We start from the raw sequence: 16,016 nt of genomic DNA, 5'->3' as shown, positions 1-16,016 counted from the left end.
TTCTGAAACTCATCTGGCAGAAGTAATAGCAACTAGGAAGAGAGTTTTCCAAGAAAGAAATTTCAAAGAACATGATGCTGCTGGTTCAAAGGGTGGCAGTATCAAGGAGGCCAGAACCAAACTGGGATCCCAAGGTGGAAGGGGCTCTTTCACTGGGGGTCTAAGTAAGGATGTACCTCTCATGAAGGTCTTACAGAATTTGTGAGACATTAAGCTTGAGTTAAAAACTCCGATGTGAAAATCTGAAATGGCAGCTAGTTGTACTCTGATGGTAGCAGCAGCTGCACCAGATCAAAACAGTTCTGTTAAGAAATCCAAAATTTCATGTACAGGAACTGTAAAAGGATCTAAATTTCTGGATTCTGCCCAGTAAAAGAATATTTTCCATTTGCTAGCATAAACTTTCCTTGTAGTTGTCTTATGGGAGGAAACAATAATATCACGCACTGCTGGGGAAATATTGGGGAGCCTGGCTAAGATTGGAAGTGGAGTAACCAAGCTATGAGCTTGAGAGATTGGAGGAATTGGTGTAACCCGCCTGACTGATGAATCAAGAGGTCCGGCACTGGTTCCAGAACCCAAGGCTGGGCTAGAAGGTGGGGGTGAAGGAACGGAAACCAAATCTATTGAGGCCAATAGGGAGCAATGAAGATCATCTTGCAACCCAATGATTTTGCTTTCTGAATGACGTTTGGAATTAGGGAGAAGGGAGGAAATGCATAAAGGAGTCCCTGAGGCCAATCATGGACTAGTGTCTGACCTAGAGGAGGAACAAGGGAGAAGTAGCTGTTGCATTTGTTGTTGAGGGGAGAGGCAAAGAGATTGCAGCAAGGCTGACCCCATTTGGGGAAAATAAGATCCACAATTTCCTGTTTCAGAGACCGCTATTATGTTGGATTTCCCAGGGATATGCGTTGCTGTCAGAAAACGGAGGAAATCACCCACTGCCACAGTCTGAGGGCCTCTCGGCGCAAGGAATAAGACCTGGTTCTGCCCTGTTTGTTGATGTACCAAACCACTGACATGTTGTCATCTGTATTGCAATAGTTCCAGCAGGGAGAGACTCTTAAAGAGCTTGCAATGCTAGGAGCACTGCTCTCATCTCCAGGACGTTGATGTGCAAGTGGTACTCGTGAGGTTGCCAAGTGCCTTGGACTGTCTTCCCTAGATAATGCCTCCCCCACCCTATCAGGGAAGCATCCGTGGTCACTGCGGCAACCAGATGGGATTCCATGAAAGGTCTGCCCTGAGTCACTAGTGGGGAGACCACCCACCAGGAAAGGTGTCTTTTGCAAGATTCCGTAATTAGCATCACGTGAGACATGGGTAATTCCTGGAAGGACCGTTGTGTGAAAGAAGCCATGGAAGGATTCTCATGTGAAAGCGGGCTAAGGAATCTAGAAGAATGGCTGCTGTCATGAACCCTAGAGCTTGAAGGACATATTTGACTTGAATTCTTTTGACCCTCAGAGAAGTGACACCTGCTGTCGAATAATGGAAACTCTTTCCTGAGGCAATTTTACAATCATTTTTCTTGTGTCTAGCTCTGCTCCTATGTATGTAATAGACTGATAGGGCAACAAGGCAGATTTTTCTAAGTTTATTGTGATGCCTAGTTGAGCACAGGATGTTATGGTGTAATCTCGTGCCTTTATAAGTTGTTGCCTGGTGGTAGCAGTGAGGAGCCAGTCATCTAGATAAGGAAACACCTGGAATCCCAGACATCTCAGGTGAGCTGTAACTACTGCCATGCATTTGGTGAACACCCTGGGGGCTGTGGTGAGACCAAAGGGCAGAGCTCTGAACTGGTAATGACTGGCCCCTAGCAGGAAGTGTAGAAATCTCCTGGACTGTCTGTTCATTTTTATATGATAGTATGCGTCCTGAAGATCTATGGAGCACATCCAATTGTCCTGACCCAGAAAGGGGAGAATGGACTGCAGAGTTACCATCCAGAACTTTTTGTTTTTGTACAGATTTGTTTAATCTGCTGAGATCCAGAATTGGTCTCCAGTCTGTCTTTTTGGGCACTAAAAAGAATCTTGAGTAAGTTCTGGATCCTACTTGGTTTGCAGGGACTTCCTGGATGGCTCTTTTTTCTAGCAGTCTTGAAACTTCTGTGACTGCCTGATCCCGTAGATTGGGTGGAACATCTAAGATGGATTTTTTTAAACAAGATGGGGTTGATGGAAGGGAAGTTTGTAACCTCTGGATATAATGGATAGTACCCATCTGTCTTTTGTAATATTTTGCCAGGCGATTGGGTACAATGAAAGCCTTCCCCCGACTGCCTCCAGAGTTGAGCAGTCGGGCATCCCTTCAAGGATGTTGATAGGGTTTGGAAGAGAACGTATCTCTGTCACCCTGATTTTGCGGACCCCTCTGCCACGAGGGTGGCATCTGCCATTGTTACTGTTTCCCCCTCTGCCCCTGGGGGAAAAAATCACCATGTGCGTCAGGCAAGGGTCCCTGGGATTTTCAAAACCACATCTTTCCACCCTTTTGACCCTTTGGGTATGGTCTGGTAGGAGTGGAAAAATGGACTCCCACATCAGAGAGCGTCTTGCCTAACTGCTGGCACCTGGTAAGCGTGTCTTTCACCTGAGGCCCAAAAAGAGAGGAGCCATCAAAGGGGGTATTGGTGAAGGACGCTCTGAAAGGTTCCGCAAACTGACACAGCGGCAGCCAAGAATGTCTCCTAAGAGCCACTCCTGTTCCTGCAGCTCTGCTCGCTCCATCGGCTGCGTATGAAATAAGCCTCATGGAGGAGTTGACTACTGAATTTAAAGTCACCAGCTGGGTAGCTACCTTGACTGAAGCTCCCCCAGCTGTGGGATCTTGTAGGGTATCTCCAAGCTCTTTTAGGAGATCCCTCTGAAGTCTTGTAAAATGGGAAAGATAGTTCATGGACCTAAGGGAGAAGGTTGCTGATAAAAACATTCACTTCCCATATCTGTGCATCGTACGAGACTCTTTATTCAGTGGATGGACAGATGAGGAGGTTTCAGCTAACTCTCTCTTTGTGGCTGCTGCTACCACCATGGCATCAACTGGGGCACCTTTAGTCAGGAATTGTAAGTCTTGGGGAGCTGTGATGAATTTATTAGGTTTCCTTGGGACAGGTTCCATGAAATCTGGAGATGACCAAGCCTTTCGAGACACTACGGACATGAGTGGATCAAAAGGCGGAGACACCCAGTAGGTGGAAAGCCGGGAACCAAATGCGTCCAGGTATACAGACTCGTCCTTGGAGGAGGCTAGTGAAGTCCAGCTACGCCTCTGCCTAAGAATCTCGAGGATGTCCAAAAAGGAAACATCTTTAGAGGGGGACCTTGGGGACCCCTCCAATTAATCCAGGTCTGTATCTGAGGTGACAGACTCAGGGGAGTCTTGGTGCTTCCTTTTGCACTTTTTCTTCCAGGAAGCCTGCTCAGAATGCTCTGGGGAATGCTTTCGGAAGAAGAGGGTTTACCCAATGGGGTGCCCTGGGGCTGGAGGAGGAGCAGAGGTTGGCACAGGCACCAAAGGGGATGGGACTAATAGGACTGATAGTGGGGCCATCTGTGGGGACAGCATTCTCCTCATGACCTCAAATGCATCACGGTCTTGACACAAAGAGGGCTCCAACTCTGAAGAGACAGGAATCCCACTCTGTGCCTTGGGACCCGAGCGCAACTGAGCCGACACTCCGAGAGGGAGAGTGGGATCAGACAAGGGTCAGATGCCACTTCCCTCCTCAGAGCCAACGAGAGAGCTTTGGTGCCCAGATACCTCAATGGAAGGAAGAACCGAGGTAATCGGAGCTGAAGGAACCACTATCGGAACGTCCATGGACTCCAGCTCCAAACTAAGCATAGTCAGAGGAGGAATCGATATCAAAGCGGATGTTGCCGAGGCCTGTTGAGGCGGGCTCAAAAGCATTTTTGCAAGGGCCTGTGACTTCAGCAATCTACTGACCACTCTCTCCATGTCCTGATCTGATAACCTTGAGGATAAAGAGGAGTGGGTAGATGAGCGATGACTGGTTGTGCTCTGAAGTAAGGGTGATTGTGGCACCGAGCAAATCGGCTTCAATGAAGGAGACCTAGCTCATTTGTGGCTCCAAGATGGCTCCGAGGTAACAGTTGGAGCCGACGGAGTAGTCTTGTCTGTGGTAGAGGGCACCGACACACTTGGTTTGTCAAGCTCACAGGTCGGTTCCGAACATGGAACCGATGGCTTGACTTGATTTCAAAGATTTCACTGGCTAAGATGCTTTAGCCAGAGACTCCTGTTTCAACAATCCACGGAGGATTAGCTTGTTTTTCCACTCCTGTAGGACCCCTGGAGTTAAGTCATGACAAATAGAGCAAGAGTCCTGCAGGTGCAGAGCCCCCAAGCAGTTCATACAACTAGTGTGCCCATCTGTCAGAGACATCTTCTGACAGCATGAATCACACTTTTTAAACCCTGAGGTTTTCACTTCCTTCGACATTTTGAGAAAAAAAGGAAGTACCACAAAAAGACACTCTACAATAATCAAAAATTATATTAATAAAAACCTTAAAGGAGAGCCTCTAACTTAAATGGCTGTCCTTGTGGGGGGGGGGGGGTGCGACTCTCTAGCTTAAACGAGTTCAGGGAACAACAGAAGGCCTAGCGACTAAGAGGCGACGGCCAACACAAAAACACAGCAAAGGACAAGATAAGGGGTTTACAACTAAATAAACTTACAAACTACAATAACAGAGAAAAAAATATGCCAACTTTTCAAGTATATTATTTCACTTTAAATAGAGAAAAAAGTTATACTAAGCCTCAGCCAGTACTGATGCAACCTCAGAGCTAAAGCGTCAAACAAGATCTGGGTAGGGGACGCTGGGCATTCTGGGATAAGGGGTAGCCTCGAGCCAGTAAAGAGCTCTTGAGCTATAGAATGTGGCCAAATTGAAGCTGATCCCCATCCAGCAAGAACGAAGGCGAGATTGGACAACTTAACATCATTAGTTTTCTGTTGTACATTTCATCATCATGATATTCAATATGCATAATAATATGTGTGTGTCACAAAGGGTGTGGTGGTCAAACAAAAATTTGATAAGGGTACCATGGTACAAAATAATACATTTAGACAGACATTTATAATGTACCTGAGGGCCGCCACCACCAGTTTTGATATCCTTATCCAAGTTTCTACATATTTATGATAGTACTATGGCACAAGCAACCTCGAGTTTTAAGTAGCAGTACTGGCAATATAAGCCAATACTACTTTAAGGGCTAACATGAAATTCAGAAATATGGGAAGGAGCATGTGCATGGTAGGGTTTGGGGAAGAGATATAAAACTGGAGTACAGAAATTATTTCTGGCCACACACTAATTATAGTTATGGAAGGCCATGTTAGTAGGTTGTTTTCCTGGAAGTAGGGGTGGGTCTTCAATAAACTTGTTCAGGGTCTCTGAAGGAATGTACTGTCTTACTTGTCAGAATACAGAACAGACATGGCAGCATTCCTTACAATATTTTTTTCCAGTGACTTTTGAAATCTAGGCAACAATAGAGGGAGTTTTGTGTTCTATGTTGTTTAAATACTAATAGTTCATTTGAATTTAACATAGTTATATTAGAGTTTTTGGTCCACCTTGCCGTGTTCTGCCAGGCAGCACTGTGGTGATGTGGTGGTTGTAGGATTTGACAATTGCTACACTGTCAGAGGAGTTGCTGGGGTGATGGGTTACATGATAAACTATGGGAATCATTAAAGCTTTAATGCAGAATGTGAACGGGTTTCCTGGCCTGCTTAAGGGGTACAGACTACTCAGCCACAAAACGTACTTCAAATAAAATTAGATCTGCCTTCAGGAAACCTATATGTCAGCTTCTGAACATTTAAATTGAAGGGTGAGGGAGTGTACAATAGTGGTTACTTTTCCCTGCCAGAGTGATGAAGGAGGAGAATATATCTAATGACTGCACATTCAGTGGATTTTAAGGTAATAAACAATTCTTCACATTTGGAGAACAGCAGTGGTAAAGGTAAGGAAAGAGAATTCTATGATTATTTGTTCTACTTTATATTTCCTTACAGGTGCTTCTGTCTAACATTTGAGATCATTATTATGGTTAACATAATTTCCTGAGTGCTGTTTGATAGTGCAAAGCAACTAGATTATAAGTTTGTTCCAAGGCAAACACAAGTCACCTTAATGGCAAGTGGAAAGAGGTAATTAAAAACAGAGAATTTTGTAACTGTTGGTGCCAAATAGAGTTAGTGGATCCTTATACTGAGTATTTGGGCGGGGGTCCATATTTTTCTCATTATTCAGCTCCACATAAAATCTAATCATGCACTGACAAGTCGGTAGTGTTGTGGGAAGATCACTACTTTAACATCAGGGATGAGATGTTGTTACCACCTTTAATGAATTCTTTGAACTAGCAGGGTGTAAACATTAACCATTTAATAAACTTGTTCCTGCACAAACCAGCAGTTGGCAATGATTATGATTTGAGAAACTGAGACACTGATAAGTAATGTCCCACTTCACTGAAACACTGAAAAAATAAACTAAAACTATGACCCTGGATGAAAAGGGTGGAAAGCCTTCCTAACGCCTCCTGCATCCCCTTACATAAGACAACCTACTGATAGGTTGCACAGGTTTGGGAAATGCTACATTTAATAGTGCCTTGATGACACAATCATTTACTGCTGCCTAGATATTTAGGAAATCTGGCCCTGCAGAATTTTGCAGGAAAACCAAAGACGAAGTGTGAAAGCTAAGTGGTTCACAAAGGGTAACTCAGGCAGTTTCATCAGAAATAGGTGCAACTCAGGGAGAGACAAGCTCTGTGGCTGTACTGCTGGAACAAGTGTGACAACAGCAGGTAAGTAGAGTCTCTATTTTGGAGGGCTTAATAAAGGAAGCAAAGGAACATAGTCAACATTTAAAAGATGACGACAAAGTTTGCATTACGGTGCTTTCAGAGGAAATACTGTTAAATTTCCTCTTGATTCCTCAAAAGTCTGGTCTTGAGGCTTTAGCAAAGACAGGCATAAAGACAAATTCAAACAATTTGTAGGAAAGGTGAAAGATGATGAGTGGAGGTTCTAGTAGGGATGACCCAAATGTTCTCAAAATAATACAAGCTAAGTGTAATTTTTTGGACAAGCTAGACTTGCTCCTGCTACTGAGAAGGTTGTAACTTTAAAGAAACAGAATTATGAAACTGCAGTTGCATATGCATTAGCATCATCTCACTCATTGACTGCTTACACAGACACACATACACACAGATGTGAACACACACACACACACACACACACACACAGTTTGTTTTAAAGTATTTTTAGTTGTCTAAAATGAAAATTACTTTGTTGAAGTATTAAATAACGGAGTGGCTATTTAAATGTATCATGCTCAATGTAGACATTATGCCAGAAAGGAGGACTACATCAAAGGAATGGCACTGAGAATGTACAGAACTATAAGGGCTCTTGAAATAAATGTCTGGGGATGGCAAGAACTCAAGAGGACCAAGGAAGGCAGGAATGGAAGAAACAAAAGGATGAAGCAGCAGGATAGCGTGAGAGGGGGAATAAAGCTAGCATAGTGCTCAGCAATTCCATACGTTTGTGAAGGAAAATGGCTGCAATGGAAGTACTAGTGGTGAAGAATGAGACCAACAAAGGAGGATAATGGATATGTGTGCTAATGACTAGGATATGATGGAGCACATAGTATTATGTACATGCTGTTGAGCATATACAAGGTAGGAAAAAACAGAAGAGAACATGGCAATATACATCGGGGTGGACTGCAAAAGGTTACTGATAATCATTAGAAGGTGAAAGAAGATTGCAGAAAGGACCAACATTCTTAACAATAAAGTTATCTGGAGTAAGATGGGAAAGTCATTATGACATCTCCTAGAGACAACTTTATACAAGTGCAACATATGGAAAGAAAGTCAGGGAAATAACCACAGGATGAGCAGGGAAAACCACAATAGATGTGATGGGAGAACTTAATCTGCAAAAGATATGTGTAGTATTTCCTCATCCACATTTTCCAGAAATGCTAAACTACCTGCATTTAACCAGGAATGGCCTAAACAAAATATATTGACTGGAACCAGTAAGGGAAGTACTCTATATCTTGTGATCCACAATGGAAGGAGAAAAATATGTACAGTTCAGGGCTCAACTACCTAACAGTGAGCATGCAAAAGTAGAGGTCACATTAGTCAAGGAGATGGAGGCAGGATTGATCACAAAGACCAGGGTCAGGGGATTATATGGGCTTGCACTATGATAGAATTGGGGAAGGTCATAAACATCTAGCAAGGTGGCATGATAGCAAAGGAATTGAAGAATCATGGAAAAACACAAAATAGGCAATACAGACAGAAATGTAAGAGGATCCAAAAGGCTTGCCAAGGCAAAAAAAAAAAAAAAATGAAACTTACTAGTAAAAAAACACAACCATAAACAGAAAGGAAATGTGATAGATAGGAAGTATGAGGTGAAGAATCTCTGGGATGGGTAAATAGATGACAGAAATAGGCTGCAAAATGCATCAAAAAGGCAAAAAGGGACATGGAGAAAGATGAACAGCAGATATAAATAGAAGAACACTGTCTTCAGATATGTGAAGTAAACTGGACAGCTAGCTTTGGAAGGCCAAACCTATAAGGAAGCCAAAGAGCAGGTGAAATTTCTAAATAAATACTTCTTATCAGTGTTAACTAAAGAAGAAAAATGTAGGTTAGAAATCTTTGAAAGGAGAGCTAGACAATGACTGATAGATAAAAAAATAGAAGCATACCTGCAAAGGTCCAGGCTGGTTCTGAGGCTGCCTTCGTCTCGTTTGCTTAATGAGCTGACAATACATTTCATTCTGTAGCTCAGGATGTGTGAGGCACACCTGCAAAGCACTTTGGGCCAAGGACACATGATAATCAATTGCAGGTGAATCGATTGCAACATTGATAAACAATTGGCAGCTCTAAAATGAAAAATTGATAAAATGTGATCACACTGAATAAAATGCACTGGGGAATATATGTCATCAAACATTAGGTAAAATGCTATCTAAAAAAAAAAGTGGCTACTGAGGGTAATTTTACAAAGCTCCTCCCCCCTGCAGCTCCTGCTTCAACCAATCCGACATTTTACCTGCATGGTTACCATGATAAATGTGCAACATACAGTTCACATCCTACCAAATTGTTTTCCGGGTGCACAATTCAAATACTTTGCCAATGTACTAGCCTACTGGCTGCCTACAAAGTGACATCTGGAGCAATTTTCTGAACTTTAGGCTCCCAGCTAGCAGCCACAGTAAGGCATCATGACATATCAGTGCAACTGCTTACTATACTCGCCTATAGAAAGGTAAGATGTTCTTTTACATGGTCTTAAATAAGACTGTAACTGTTGTTTCTGACTTTTAATTTAATATTAAACTCTCAAACCACTTTCATACCTTATTATCTTATTTATTCAGTCAAATACAATTCTCAAATAAACTTTGTTGTGCAGCGCATTATGGAAAACACCATCTCTTCCTACTCGTAAAATACTATACGAAAAATGCAAAAAAAAACGTAACTGTCATCTGTATGGACTGTAGTTCACTGGTTTCTGAGTATAAAAAGTGAGTTTGTAACAGCTGAACAATGTAAGTAAATAGACATGCTCCAGTCTTGCAGTGGTCTCTCTTTACAACTTGCAAGGTTAGTGAAGGTAAGTATTCTCAACAGAAATATAAAAAAAATGATATGAGGAACATACCTCTCAGTTGTCCACATTCTCACAGAATGCCTAGATTTTTGCCTGATATCTTTGGTTTGTTGCACATAAAATTTGTGCTGTTTTGGAAAATTTCTGAAGATTGAAGTCATTAAATAATAACAGACATTTGAGTTTTATACTTCAAATCCTTCAGAAAATGCATGCTAACCCACACTCTAGCATTATAGCAATGTTTTTGGTTTATAAGAGTAATATTTAAAATCTTTCCCTATTTTTGGGCATTTGCCCCCCATTATTTTTGGCTTTGTCCATATTTCTTGTGCTAAGAGGTTGGCAAGTACAGATGAATGATTCTACAATCATATAGACTTGTGAATCCAAAGGAAGTTGCTTAATAAAAAAAATAAAAAATAAAAAAAGCAACTGTGAACAATATCTCTCAACCTGTAGTCACTTTAAAGAGGAAAGGAATATGCTTGAGTGCCGCTCTTTGGCACTAGTCCCAGGAGGGTCCCTGCTCCTGTCCTAATTTAACACAACCACTGCACCACAAGTCAATACTTGGCATTGAAAAATGTTTTTAATTTTCTGTGACTTCTTGGATTCATCTTTTTAACTTCTTTCATTAGTTTTATGCATTTTCTTTAAAAGAAAAGCTATTTTTTTTTCTTGCTCATGGTAATTATGTTTAACACAGTCCATATATACAATTACAAATGCTACACAAAGCACCAAAATTAAAGAATACAATGGCTGTTAAAAGTAGGTAGATCAAGTCAAAAATCTGGACACCTAATTAACATGAAATATGAATACCAAATGACACATAACTCTTCCTGCTTCCAGTAGGAGTATGGGATAATACTCAGCAACACGTTTACAAAAGAAGGAGCAACAAAAATTAATGACAATATAAGCAGATTATCAACGAGATAGTGTAAAATCTGTAGACTTTAACAAACTATATTAAAAAAGTCTACCACACAAAGTCATTTATTTTTGCCTATGAAAAGATGTAAGATGTGTGTCTTTAAGTTATTGGTGCGTCTGGGATGCTGGTCATGTAATGTTGTTCTCTGTGTACTAGACAACTTCAAAAATCGGGTTTGATAAGAGGGATTCATAAAATTCTGAGAAGGAATAAATCAAGCCTGAAAATAGGGACATACCTCCATAAATAGATACATCATGTGCATAGGTAAATCAGGCCTGAACACAGAAAACAGAGGCATTCCTCCAAAATAGGGATGTTGAGAGGTACAGTGCATACACACACACACACACACACACACATATATATATATATATATATATATATATATATATATATATATATATATATATATATATATATGTATATCTAAATCTATTCCAACAACAGTACATGCTACTAAGTGCAAGCTGATAGTGTCTGAAATGTTGCCTGACAAATTATGTAAACAGCTTGCTGTTGAAACATTCATATTCTGTGATACACGAATGCTGATTTCTCTGCCTTTGCTTGATAATTCCTCTAACATGTATTACTAAAACATTTAATAAGTGTAATTCTTGCATTGTTAATTCCTTGAAAAGTTTTTTCTGTTTCTGCTGAAAATGGGCACTCCCCAGCTAGACACCCCCCAATAAAAATATAATTATTATTAGTTTATTACATATATCTGTAAGAAAACCAGACCTTTGGCCATTTATGAATTTAAACTTTAGAATGTGACCATGGAGACATACCACCAGGCTGGTAAATAAAGTGGTGTCTGCAGTACAGATAATAACATTAAAAGGCTTGTCTGAAACAAACAGAATTTAACAAAAACTGTTGTGATGCAATGCCTCATTTTGGCAGCACAAGGAACAAGGAAGTGAAATAACCAAGGCACCAGAGTTAAATGTGAATTACCTTGTACTTCTCTACCTATTTTCAGCATTGACTTTAACTACTTCAGAGTTACAGAAAGCCACAGCATATCTCAGCAAGTCAAACGTAGGAAATCATTTCTGTACAGAGTGCCAGTCCATTGCAGAGCACACATTTATATATCACTCACACCTAGGGGCAAAATTAAGTATTGCTGAACTACTGTCAGTTCAGCTACCAGCATGTCCCCGGAATGTATGTGGGATGTAGGAAGAAGCCAGAACCCCTGGAAAAAAATGCAGACAGAGGAAAGTCATGAAAACTCTGCATTAGCGGTGAACTAAAATGGGCCAAGTGACTAAAGTTGGCATTCTTTTACAATTACACAAGGTAGCTATAACCACAGTATGTGCATTTCAAACATTAAACAAGAAATATAAACTGGTGAGGATTCTTCAAACAAGAAGCAACCCGAAGATGCCCATGCCCCACCAGCTGGACCATTTTACCAAAATCATTGCTCATACACTGCACTCAGACGACAACACACTGCCTGATATTAACTTGCCATGGTATATGTCAGTGCTTAAAGAAAAGAAGTATCATTCAGAATGCACACACACACACACACACACCAGTAATCACAAAATAAAAATAACATATTCAAGACAAAAAAAAACAAAAGTATTCACCTATAATGTATTAGTAGTAGCAGATCTAGTTAATCCTTAAATATTTAGCATTTTCATACAGCTTTTTCTTTTGGCTGCTCCCATTAGGAGTCACTACAGCATACCATCTGTTTCCATTTGTTCCTGTCCTCTGCATCTTGCTCTGTCTCCTTTGGCTAACAGTAGCCCAATTTTCACCAGCACCCTGTTGGCTAATAGTACTGGAGGAGGTCGCAGTTAACCCGGACCGCAACTGATCCAGCATGCAGATCTGTATTGTTGTCCGCATATTTCTCTGGCAACAATTTTACACCAGATGCCCTAGCTAAAGTAACCCTCCCAATTTATCTGGGCTTAGAACCGGCACAAAGAAATACACTGGCTTGTGCATACCCCAGTGGCTGGGTTCTTATTCTTACAGACAGGAAAGCATGCAGGCAGGTTTGAAAAGTTAGCCCAACAAAATTCTGTAATCACTTTGGCAGAATATCTGGAGGTCATACTTTTTTTGTAAATCGTGGGACCTTAGTTTTAAATAACAATACAGGGGGTCTATATTATTTCGCTAAAATGTGATTTCAGTGAATACCTAAATATTGACTTCACTTCAGTGAAAATCATTTCAGCGATTCACTGAATATACCAAGGGCAAGTAGATACTTGCCCTGCAGCACAACAGATTGACATGTAAGTAAATCAAACTCACCCAGTTGGGGGTTTAGCCCCCCCCCCAAAATATATATACCAACTCTGAGACTGCACTACAGTGGAGAAAAGGGCAAAGTTGAGTAGTTGGCCCTTGGCAAATTCAGCAAATCGCTGAAACAATTTTTGCTGAAGTGCGGTTGATGTTTAGGTGTTCTATGAAATCTTATTTCAGCGAACTAATAGATCCCAATATAGATGTTAAGTCAAAACTTTAATAACCTTAATAACATATTACTTCTAAAAAATAAAAGTATAACCCTTTGTATGATTTAGATAAACGTTCATCGTTAACATTAGAACAAATGATGAGAATTTAGTTTGGATAATACACATAGATTAACGTTACATAGTATACATGAAAAATGCAAAGGTCAGTTGTGTTATATGAATGACAATGAAAAACATAATTTTCCTTTTATTTTTTGTTATTTACGGGAATATTACATTTAAAGGGGAGGGTCTCTCTAAATCCTTTAAAATTATAATTGACAATAAAAATAACCTTGACAATAGATTTTGGAATTTTATTGATCCAATAGAGGCAGAAGATCTATCTGATTAAAAAAACAAAACAACCCCCCCCCCCCCAGAATTTTGATATTTAAATCTACAGATTTACCATCCTCAAGTTTATACTGGAACATTTTCACATAGAAATATATTCATAGACGTTTCATTACATCGTTCCAAATATCAAAATTTACTAAACCAGAAATGTCTAACTGCTGGAGATGTTGTAAAATATCCAAAGCAGATTGTATACATATATTTGTGGAGTGTGGAAAAGTTGATAAGTATTAGAATGGTATAAATTTCTTTAAGGCAATAAAAGTCCTGAAAGCAACCAATTATCAGCTGGAATGGGCCTTGAACCCAGCATTTGCCAACAGACAGCAAGGCAACTGTTGGTAAAATGACTGTGGCTGTCAATCCACTGAAAACTCCCCACCCTTCCTTCCTTCCCTGCTGCAAAGCTGCTGAACAGCTAGTCATCTTCCTAAACTTGCATTCTTCTCATGTAGAATGTGAGCTAATGGTATACATCTACTGAATGAATTATCTTTTCTATTTCTCTCTCTCTGTCCTGGTTTCTGCTCCTGTGAAGAAAGCATGAGAAATGAATAAACTAGTTAAAAAAATCTAAGACCACTTCTGAAGGAAGCACAGAATCAACCTGAGGTACAGCTTGTCACTGGAAAAAGCAGATATACTTACTTAAACATAAAGGCTTGAAGCTCTGAGAAAAAACATGCAGAGGTGATGGTGACAATAAACAGACTCTCCCAAGAAATGAACTTCAGTGCTACTGAATCAGCATGCTCAGACAGCAAACCAGTCTACCATAAAGTTTAGGATCCACTGTGCAGAGGGCTTCCTGGCAGGAACAGAGATGCAGCACTACATTAAGGAACTGATGGACAACTCATTGCTGGGTCACAGTTCAGCCTTCTGCCATGTTATGATGAACAAAGATAGTTAGCACATATAAATAGGTTCATAGGTTCATACTAGGCTATCTGCCCTAGGGCATTTATAAGCCTAGCCAGAATGTGTTTGGCTTTCGCCACCCATTTTAAATTTATTTTGCTATGCCCTTTTTCGAGGTTAGTATACTATGCCTCTATCTAACAGTGACACAGAAGTGATATCCGGGGTAAACCTACGATCTCCCATCCACTCATCAAGATTCCTCTTGAAGAGAGTCAATGAGGGACTCTGCCTAACCTGGACTGGGATTTTATTCCAGAGTGAAGGGAGCCTCTGGGTTATGAATCTGTCCCTCCAGCATGTCCTATTTATTTCAGTGCTGAGGTTCAAGTCTCTCGAGCGCGTAGCTTGATGGGATTTGGATTTTCTGAGGTGCAGCATGTCCATTAATTCCGGGTTGGACATGGCTTTATACTTCAGGCACAGATCTCCTCTGAACAGGCGGTATGCCACTGAGTAGAGCTGGAGTTTCTTTAACCGGGCAGCATATGGCATCTGTTTGAGCCCTTTGATCCTCTTGGTGAGGTACTTTTGGGGTCTTTCCAGTTGCTGCAGGTGTCTGGTAAGGTACATCCCAAAAGGGGCATTGTACTCAATTATGGGCCTGATGAGGGATGACTAAAGAGGCACGATGACCTCCCCTGATCTAGATGTGAATCCCTTCATGATTAGGTGGGCTATATAAAATGTTTTTCTAACCACTTTGGCCACGTGGTTGTCAAATGAGAGATTGCTATCAACTTGGGTCCCCAGGTCCCTAATTACTTCTTCTGTACTTAATGGATTTCCACCTATGTGGTAATTTGTGGGCACTTTGTTTTTGCCAAAGGGGATGACTATACACTTTTTGGCATTTAGCTTGAGGCCATGGCTCTGGCACCAGTTGTCTGTTTCTATGAGGCCCTTTTGGAGGATGCTTGTGTCGGCTGGAGAGTCGATTATGGCACCCAGTTTGCAGTCATCTGCGAACTTGGTCAGCCACAGTCCTTCCGTGTTGGCCCGAGTGGGGTATTGTATCGAAGGCTTTTGCGAGGTCCAGGTAGGCTGTGTGGACCACCTTCCCCTCGTCAATGGCCTTGGTGACTGTTTCAAAGAAATCAACCAGGTTTAAGAGGCAGGATCTGCCCTTAACAAAGCCGAACTGGGTAGGATCCAGTGTTTGTAGGTCCCCAATATCTTTATTTATGAGGTCCATGATGATCCTTTCCATAGCTTTGCAGACCAAGCTAGTCAGGCTTATGGGGCGATAGTTTCCAGGATCCGTTGAGGCACCACCTTTATGGAGAGGGGCCACTGTTGCTGTACGCCACTCTTTGGGCACATATCCTGTAATAAGGCTGAGATTGAACAGTAGTTTTATGTTTGGGTTTAGCTCTTCTTTGAGTTCATGTAGGACGCAGCCCGGGACACCATCTGGTCCCATTGATGCTGTGTTTTTTGCTTTGGAGAGGGCGGCTCTTACCTGACCATCTGAGATGTCAGGGAGGCAGCACTCTGCTGGGATAGATATTTGCCCTTTTGGTGGGGAGGGGGGGGGAGAAGTTTGCGCTGAACC

At 41.2% G+C, this 16,016-nt stretch overlaps 1 protein-coding gene across 1 annotated transcript in view; it reads right to left on the bottom strand.

Annotated features, from left to right (window-relative positions):
* The window catches only part of PLEKHH2 (pleckstrin homology, MyTH4 and FERM domain containing H2), a 1,501,506-nt gene that overhangs the window by 384,919 nt on the left and 1,100,571 nt on the right, over positions 1-16,016 (bottom strand). Inside the window, exon 19 of the mRNA XM_044075068.1 lies at positions 8,811-8,990. Coding sequence (XP_043931003.1) covers positions 8,811-8,990 — 180 coding nt within the window. The remainder of the gene's footprint in view (positions 1-8,810; positions 8,991-16,016) is intronic.

This window comes from Protopterus annectens, chromosome 6.part0 (genome assembly GCF_019279795.1).
Source record: "Protopterus annectens isolate FY-2018-M chromosome 6.part0, PAN1.0, whole genome shotgun sequence".
In the NCBI taxonomy this organism is placed as follows: Eukaryota; Metazoa; Chordata; order Ceratodontiformes; family Protopteridae; genus Protopterus; species Protopterus annectens.
The sequence above is the reverse complement of the archived record's forward strand: the minus strand, read 5'-3'. Positions and strand labels throughout refer to the sequence as shown.